This window comes from Protomyctophum bolini (assembly GCF_963924005.1).
Source record: "Protomyctophum bolini genome assembly, contig: SCAFFOLD_224, whole genome shotgun sequence".
Lineage (NCBI taxonomy): Eukaryota > Metazoa > Chordata > Actinopteri > Myctophiformes > Myctophidae > Protomyctophum > Protomyctophum bolini.
Window position 1 is genome coordinate 39419 of NW_027665710.1, and position 9118 is coordinate 48536.

At 41.7% G+C, this 9118-nt stretch overlaps 1 protein-coding gene across 2 annotated transcripts; it reads left to right on the forward strand.

The window, feature by feature from the left end:
• Positions 1 to 470: 470 nt before the first annotated feature.
• LOC308312182 (uncharacterized protein) lies at positions 471 to 8845 on the forward strand. 2 transcript variants are annotated; one of them, XR_013963740.1, is made up of 3 exons: positions 471 to 578; positions 6354 to 7313; positions 7970 to 8845. XR_013963740.1 is itself a non-coding variant. In XM_080794568.1 (2 exons), the coding sequence occupies exons 1-2, from the start codon at positions 488 to 490 to the stop codon at positions 7232 to 7234; spliced, it is 972 nt and encodes a 323-aa protein (XP_080650694.1). In that variant the 5' UTR covers positions 471 to 487; the 3' UTR covers positions 7235 to 7315. The 2 variants fall into 2 exon arrangements, 1 of the variants encoding a protein (XP_080650694.1); XM_080794568.1 differs by lacking the exon at positions 7970 to 8845 and having other exon boundaries at positions 6354 to 7315.
• Positions 8846 to 9118: the final 273 nt, after the last annotated feature.

Genomic DNA, 9118 nt, shown 5'->3' on the forward strand with positions numbered 1-9118 from the left:
AAAATGGTAATAAAGATTTTACATATTATTGCTTAAGTGTCATTTCTTCCAATTTACAATTTAGCCATGTAGCAGACGCTCTTAACCCATTCTGACCGGGCACCCATTTTGGTGTTAGCATCATGTTATGCTTTACCTATTGAAAAATAGCAGATCTACAAGCTCATATCGCGCCACCGAGTGGCGCGATACGAGCTTGTAGGTCTGCTATTTTTGAAAAATTCGAAGAACGACTGACATTTTTAGAATCTGATCTCAGGTCAGAATGGGTTCATCAGACCAGTGTGTGTCCAGTGGAAACCTCGTATGAATCTGATCTCAGGTCAGAATGGGATAATTCCCTAAAGCATGAATCCCATAATCTCCAGATTGACGTGTTGGAGAGTTGGGCTAACACCGCTAGGTCTCCACTTATTAAAGTCCTTCCTTGTTCACTTGGTTTCAGAGGCAGTGTGTGGAGTCCAGACTCATAAGGACTACAATACCCATGATGCATCGCTCCCAGGTGAAGATGGACTCTCCAGACTCGGCCAGGGACGTTTCTATTAAACAGGAAGCTGAAGACCAGCCACACCTCGGTAAGTTTCATGTGCTCTTCCTTTATTTTTCTTTAACCCATTCTGACCCGAGATCAGATTCATACGAGGTTTTCACTGGACACACACTGGGTCTGATTAACCCATTCTGACCTGAGATCAGATTCATACGAGGTTTCCACTGGACACACACTGGTCTGACCTGAGATCAGATTCTAAAAATGTCAGTCGTTCTTCGATTTTTCAAAAATAGCAGATCTGCTATTTTTCAATAGCTAAAGCATAACATGATGCTGACACCAAAATGGGTTCCCGGCCAGAATGGGTTAAAGGTATATTCAGTGATTTCACCTAATTCAAATATCACTTTTTGGTTTTGTTGTGATATTCCTCCCTACTAAAGAGTGTGCTGACCATATAAGGAGTTCCTCCCTGTCCCCAGATAACCCATGGCGGTCAAAAAAACCGTAGGTTTTGTTTTTGACTAGGTGGCCCAGCCTTCATCCAATCAGAATAGAGAGGGGCATTCCACCAATCCTGATGCTGTTGGCCTGTAGCGTGTGCATGTGCACATCTTGTTACCGGGGGGGACCGGGGGGGTTTCCAAATCACCTAAATCAATGAATGCTCCTTTAATATTTTCTGTTCTGTAGGGCTGCCAAAATCTCTTATTTTCACTGTACAATACCAGGACACCAATAACACAGTCCTGTCGCTAGTGTAATTTCAAACCATATTGGATTCTGTGCAAAAATGTGTAGTTTTCCTAATTTAACCAGAGGAAAGGAAAGGTACTATGTTTACCCAGGGTAACTGGACTAAGCTCAATAACTTGTTTACAGCCAGGCCCTGCTCATAGAACATTTCATGGTAGGGGTTCAATGCCTTGCTCAAGGGCACTTCAGCGGTGGTAATTTTAACGTGCCGGTCCGGGGATACGAACTATAGCGACCTTCCGATATCAAGACCGCTCCGCAAACCGTTCGGCCACCCGCTGCCTCAGAGGCTATTAGATACACACTAGACCAGGGGTAACCAACCGGGGGTTCGCGAGCTACCGGTAGCTCGCGGGAACGTTTCCAGTCGATCGCGTCAGACCCATTGGAATAATGTCAGTGCCGCTCGTCACATGCAAATTAATTTTGAGCAGAGCGCTGTGGCTCTGAGTTTGAGAATAGACCCCATCGTCCAAGGGTGTGTGTGCGTGTGTGGTGGGGAGGTGGTATCTTAGCAACACTGAATGATCTGTCCCATTGGTCGTGTGCTCGTATCATGAGCCAATGGCTGCAGCTCTGAGCTTCCCAGACCCAGGTTCACATCTCATGCCGTAAAGAGAACTGACAGGTCAGCCACAGGGCTGCTACCATATTAGCAGCTGTGAGCGCTCTTCTCTTCTCGTGAAGAAAGCAGGACAGAGTTGTCAAATAAATCCCGCCGTCATTCATACTGTATTTATTCTCCGACCCGACATTAAAATACGGAACAACGTGCGTCCCGCGTATCAGTTCATTACGGGGCTCGTGACAGGCTGCAGACACTTGAGGTGGGACTACTAGCCGATAGCGCCGCTGCTCCTTCAGTTTTCGTTGTTCGTTGTTATAATGTTTTTTATTATTGGGATTTGATCATTGATGCAAATTCTAAACATATGGATGCAGCTGCAGAAGTTGTGTTGCTTAAAGGAATGCATAGTTGCGTTCTCCTCAACTGCTGCGCAGCAACAACAAAAATATAAAAATGAGAAAAATATACTGAATATACCAGTCTGCAATGCAAACTAATAGGCGAGTGCACTCCAGGGCATATGCAAAGGGAAAGAATGACTTCTGTCCGTGACAATAATCAATGCTACAGTTTGAATTCTGTACACATGCACACATAGAGCAAAAAATATGATAAATATGAAATATGAAAACTTGTACAAGTCAAGTACAACGCATGAGTCAAGTAGCTGCTTTTGTATCAAACCCTTTCCTCTTTACTGAGCCTACTGTCATTGAACTGCTGTCCGATAAAATGCAGGATGTGTTTGCATTAACTTCAGATATTTAAATGGAGATTATTGGATTAGTAAGTGACTGTCACCTGCAGGTCAGAGCTAAAGAGAAGGAATTTTGGTCTCTTGTGAGCAGAGAAGTATCCCCTGATTGTGTCGTGTGCACTGAAGCTACATGCCTACTTTGGTTCCACGTACTTATGTGAAATGGCCTTTTCTTTTCACAAATGAAAATAATAAAATCCAAGTTTAGAACTCGTATGACTGACTCACATCTTAATGACACCCTCAGACTGGCAATCACTAAATATGAACCAGATTTCAAAATGCTTGCAGATAAAGTGCAGTCACAGCAGTCTCATTAAAGGTGGGCTGACCCTGAGAGTATGTCACCATATCTGTGCAAATATATATGGTCAAGTTATGCCTATGTCATTTGAACATCTGCCAATGTGAATATTCATTGAAATGAGAAACAAAATATTTCTAATACTAATTATTTCTAATTTGTCTTAATATTATTTGACATTGATAATATAACTTACTATAAGTATTTATTCTAATTTAAGCTTTAGTCTTTGTGTGGATGTGTGCACATGCATTGAGCCTGTCAGAAATAGCAAAAAAACAAGTGTTTTTTCTAACACGTTTTAGTGGTAGATCTTGGCTTACAATTGGGAATAAAATGGGCTCTTGGGCTTGAAAAGGTTGGTTACCACTGCACTAGACGGACCACATACTTATTATTAAAATACGTAATCTTTATTGAAATATGTAGAATATAAAAAATAGTATTTATTATGAGCAATTTATCACAAGGTTAACAATAAAATTTGAGACTGGTTAAATCACACAAGAAACATTAGGTCTCCCTATTACTAATAAAACCCCTACTCAGAATTGTCATAGGTTCATTCAGTGTGAGGCAAAAGCAGTGACCACCCGTGCCTCGTGATCACATCTGTGCAAGACGTAGAAATGCAACCAATAAATACACAGCAAAAGATCATTATCTGTTGCTCCTCATCTTCTTTTATTATTGTACAAAAGCATTATCCAACCTGTACTGTTCCGCATGTTTTTACAACATACTACCCATGCCTAACAGAAACAAACTTTTCAGTATTACCCGTATTGCTTCCAAGTTTATCGGACTTCCCACACCAACACTTTCTGATATGAACAATAATGCCGTCACACGGCTATAGCACTCTCAATATAATATCACGTGACACTGATCATCCTCTGCATCGCTTCTTCAACCTCATGCCATCTGGACAAAGATACAGAACCTTACCCTGGAAAAAGGTTCGTTTCAGTAGGAGTTTTGTCCCCTCAGCCATGGCGGCATTAAACAAACTGCCCCGCCGATAGGATGGTTTCTGTACACAGTGGGGAACTCATGTTGTTTCTGTACTATGTGCTGTTTTTGTTGTTGGTGTTGAACAGACCTGTGAAGATGAATATCCTTCGGGACAATAAAGTTTATTATTATTATTTCTGAATATTTGAGCATTGTATGAGAGAGAGAACTTACACTTTCATTAATGACTGCGCTACCCTCAGCGTGGACGACGCCACACACATATTGACAGGTTGCCTACGTTATAACAAATTACAATACAAACATTATCCCCAAAGAACACATCGTAAATAACCGTAACTATACTATGTATGGCATAGTATATATGTATAGTTTCATTATATAGATATTCCACTGTTACGTTCTTAGCTTACGCATTTTTCATGATAACTACTTTTTTATGTATGTGATGTATTGCCATGCTTTTTGTTCTTGCTTAATGTAAGTCGCTCTGGATTAAGAGCGTCTGCTAAAGGCCTAAATTAATTGGAACAAAAGAAATACCTTTGCAGCTCATTTCTCATTTCCTTGTCGGAACCAAGGAAACTCTGAGAAGGAAGGGGAGTGGTCACGTGACTGGGCTGCGCCATGACACTTTCATGGACACTTTCATGGGAGCCAAACTCACACCGGAAGTGCAATGAATACATGGCAGTGAATGAAGCCGGCTGGACCAGCTCATAACAAACATTATTTATGAATGATTGAGACCTTTTGTAAAGTAATCACTTCTGGAAAATAACAGAAGACATATCACAGGTTCTTTTCTAATCGCTTACTTTTCGATGTGCACAATATATAATTTTATCTGAGGATCTAAACGGCAGCAGGTATCGTGCTCTTTAGATACCATACCTCTATAAAATTAGACCGTGTACACATCGATTAACAACACAGCAGACAATAATGTGTTACACGTCTTATGTTATTTTCCCAGAAGTGATTACTTTACAAAAGGTCTCAATTGTTCATAAACAATGTTTGTTCATGAGCTGGTCACTGAGCTCTCATTGACTCCAGTGCATTCTGCCAAACGTCCGGCTAGTTTGGCTCCCATGAAAGTGTCCATGAAAGTGTCATGGCGCAGCTCAGTCACGTGACCACTTCACTTCCTTCTCAGAGCTTCCTTGGTCGGAACTGGCTGTCGTTCCTACGGGAGACCAATTCAGTTTGGTTAACTAAACATAATACTGCATGTCAACCTTAGCGACATCACAGAAGCAAGCTATCTTTTAGAATAAGGCTACTCCTGAAACCTTATTTTTTGACATTTAACTTGACTAATATTCCGATTAGGGCTGTCAAATGATAATTTTTTTAAATCTGATTAATCACCATTCGAAATATGTCCAAATTATGCCATGTTTTCTTGTATATTGTTGTGAAAATGGAAAAGTAAATGACAGAAAGCGGATATACATTTGTTTTCTAATGCATTTAGTATATGATGTGATGTGAGCTTCTGTAGGCCTAGCCTGAGTTAAATGAACACTGGCTTTTGGCCATGTAGACTGGGATCCCCCAGGAGGAAGTCACTCATGTTGGAACACTGGTGGAGCTGTTGCCCCTGCAACCGGACTACGGATAAGCGGTTGATTGATTGATGGATGGATGGGAACTGGGGTCCCAGACAGTCCAGAGATAGAATTAAATGGCCTAGGCTAGTTTCTATCAATTTAATTTGGGGGTCCTTGAAAGTACCCCCTGACCCGGGCCCAGTACCGACAGCTTTGTCTCCGACCCAAATGGAGCCCGACCTTAAGTATTGATACATGCGCCCGACCTTAAGTATTGATACATGCGTCCGACCCGGGCCCGACACCGACACTTCCTCCCTCCCCACATTTTTCTTCGAGGAAGGCACTTTAATTATTACACTGACAGCAAGCATGCTATTGTTATAATGTACAGCTTGCCTTGCCTGACATTATGCCACAATGTGTCTTGTAAATTACCATGAAAGGGGACCATTTTATATCTACTATACGCTGATTTCTTTACAACAACAAAAACACACACACACACGACACACATAAACACTTGTGCAGTCTTACCAGCATTGGTGATTGATTTGACATCGGCCTTTATTCCACACAGCGGGCAGTGTAGGCTACTTTGGGACTCTTCGTGCAAAGGTGCAAACTCTTAATAAAGTTAAAGCTATTCAATCAAACAATCGGCGCCAGCGGCAAGCCATTCAATATTATTGGTAGCCTATATTTGCCATGGTCCGTGGGCATGGATCGAGTTATTTACTCATACTCAACTGTTCACTGTTTAAAGGAACTAACATATATTTCTTCACATTACTTTCAGAACTGTAATAACCTGCATTTAGGTTTAGTCGGTCTTAGCTTGGTAGCTAATAGCTCATTTTGTACATTTGGAACATGGAAGAAGAGTGGATTTACATTTTAGGAATCCAGTGTTGACCATCGGGTTATGTTTCTGCTCCTAGACATCCTGCACATGGCTGTGTGTAAAGAGGAGGTTTCTCCTGAACAGGAGAGGAGCCCCAGTCTGCTCCAGGAGGAACCAGAGCCTCCACACATTAAAGAGGAACAGGAGGAACTACTTCAAAGACCAGAGAAACCTGTTGGGTCAACGTTAACATTACTAGCAGTGAAAGGTGAAAATAATGATGACAATGAAGAAGAAGACATATCTTCCCACTGCTCTGAAGTTGAAGTTGAGCTTGAATCTGACACTGCAGTCACTGAAGACGGTGATGATTGGGTGGAGACCAGTGAAGACGATGAGGACGAACGGAGTTTCAGTGACTCGGGTTCCCTGAAGAAGCGCCAGCGTGTCCCCCCTGGAGAGAAACCTTTCCAATGTGAACACTGTGGCAAGAGTTTTAACAAGTCGGGTAACCTGAACAGACACCAGCGTATCCACACTGGAGAAAAACCTTTCCAATGTAAACATTGTACAAAGACTTTCAGGGAGTTTGGTTCCCTGAACAGACACCAACATGTCCACACTGGAGAAAAGCCTTTACAATGTAAACATTGTGACAAGAGTTTCGTTGAGTCAGGTAATCTGAAGGCACATCAGCGTGTCCACACTGGAGAAAAACCTTTCCACTGTAAACATTGTGACAAGAGTTTCAGCGAGTCAGGTAATCTGAAGTTACACCTTCGTGTCCACACTGGAGAAAAACCTTTCCAATGTGAACATTGTGACAAGAGTTTCAGTCAGTTATCTCACTTGAAAACACACCAGCGGATCCACACTGGAGAAAAACCTTTCCACTGTAAACATTGTGACAAGAGTTTCAATGTATCATGTCATCTGAAGAGACACCTTCGAGTCCACAGTTCTCACACGACAAAATAAAAGTTGTCCACTTCAAACGGTGAGACAAAAGTTTAAATAACTCGGGTCACTTGCTAAGACACCATGTTCATAGAACATGGTGGGATCACATTAAACAGCTGTATGTTCGTAGGGAGGATCACATTAAACAGCTGTATGTTCATAGGGAGGGTCACATTAAACAGCTGTATGTTTGTAGGAGGATCACATTAAAGAGCTGTATGTTCGTAGGGAGGGTCACATTAAACAGCTGTATGTTCGTAGGGAGGGTCACATTAAACAGCTGTATGTTCGTAGGAGGATCACATTAAACAGCTGTATGTTCGTAGGGAGGGTCACATTAAACAGCTGTATGTTCGTAGGGAGGGTCACATTAAACAGCTGTATGTTCGTAGGGAGGATCACATTAAACAGCTGTATGTTCATAGGAGGGTCACATTAAACAGCTGTATGTTCGTAGGGAGGGTCACATTAAACAGCTGTATGTTCGTAGGGAGGGTCACATTAAACAGCTGTATGTTTGTAGGAGGATCACATTAAACAGCTGTATGTTCGTAGGGAGGATCACATTAAACAGCTGTATGTTCGTAGGGAGGGTCACATTAAACAGCTGTATGTTCGTAGGGAGGGTCACATTAAACAGCTGTATGTTCGTAGGGAGGATCACATTAAACAGCTGTATGTTCGTAGGGAGGGTCACATTAAACAGCTGTATGTTCGTAGGGAGGGTCACATTAAACAGCTGTATGTTCGTAGGGAGGGTCACATTAAACAGCTGTATGTTCGTAGGGAGGTCGACAGACGAGGACAATATTATGGATTATTAAAAAGCTCCTATTAGTGCTGCACGATTCTTGCTGGACGATTTCAATTTCCTCCACAATAATTGAGATTACGATTCTCTCACAATTGTATTTTTTCCGTGAAAATATTTATAAAAACAAACAAAAAACACGAGTAACTAAAATGAATTGGACAGCCAACTAGTAGATCCTTCACAAAATGAGATTGCATTGATGTCTGAACGCCTCCCTAAAAAAAATGAAGATCACAGGCCTGAAAATCCACCTTTCAGCAGCAGGCCCAAGAGAGAGGAAATTATCACTTCTCCCTTGCTCCTTGAAAAGGAAAATTGGCTTTTTGTATAGAATTAAAGCCAGCTTTCCTGTCCTTAACAGAAAGAGGGTAGTTAAGGCAGTGTCCCTGTCCTCAGCAGAGAGAGGGTATAGTTGAGGCAGTTTTCCTGTCCTTAGCAGAGAGAGGGTAGTTGAGGCAGTGTCCCTGTCCTTAGCAGAGAGAGGTTAGTTGAGGCAGTGTCCCTGTCATTAGCAGAAAGAGGGTAGTTGAGGCAGTTTTCCTGTCCTTAGCAGAAAGAGGGTAGTTGAGACAGTGTTCCTGTCATTACGGATGATAGCTATGGTACTCACCATTGTATCTTATTTAAAGGAGAATTCCATACTAAAAGGCTTTCTTACCTTTCTTTGTAGTTGTTACGTCCCCACCAAAGTGGTCCAGGTGTTATTTTGTGCAAAAGCTCCTTATTGGCTATTTCCCCCACCATAAGCCCTAAATGAATTGCATTGAATTGAATGGGAATTGAATGGGGCTATGGGGTGTTGTGCTAATTCGCTTATTTCCATCACTCAAAATTATAATTTATTTGTATATATCCTCTCTTCATAATGTAAATAATATCCCAAGCGGCACACTTTACTACTTATTTCGATGGAAATAAGCTAATTAGCATAACACCCCATAGCCCCATTCAATTCCCATTCAATTCAATGCAATTCATTGAGGGCTTATTGTACGGAAAATAGCCAATAAGGAGTTTTTGCACAAAAAAACACCTGGACCTCTTTGGTGGGGACGTAACAACTACAAAGAAAGATAAGAAAGCATTCT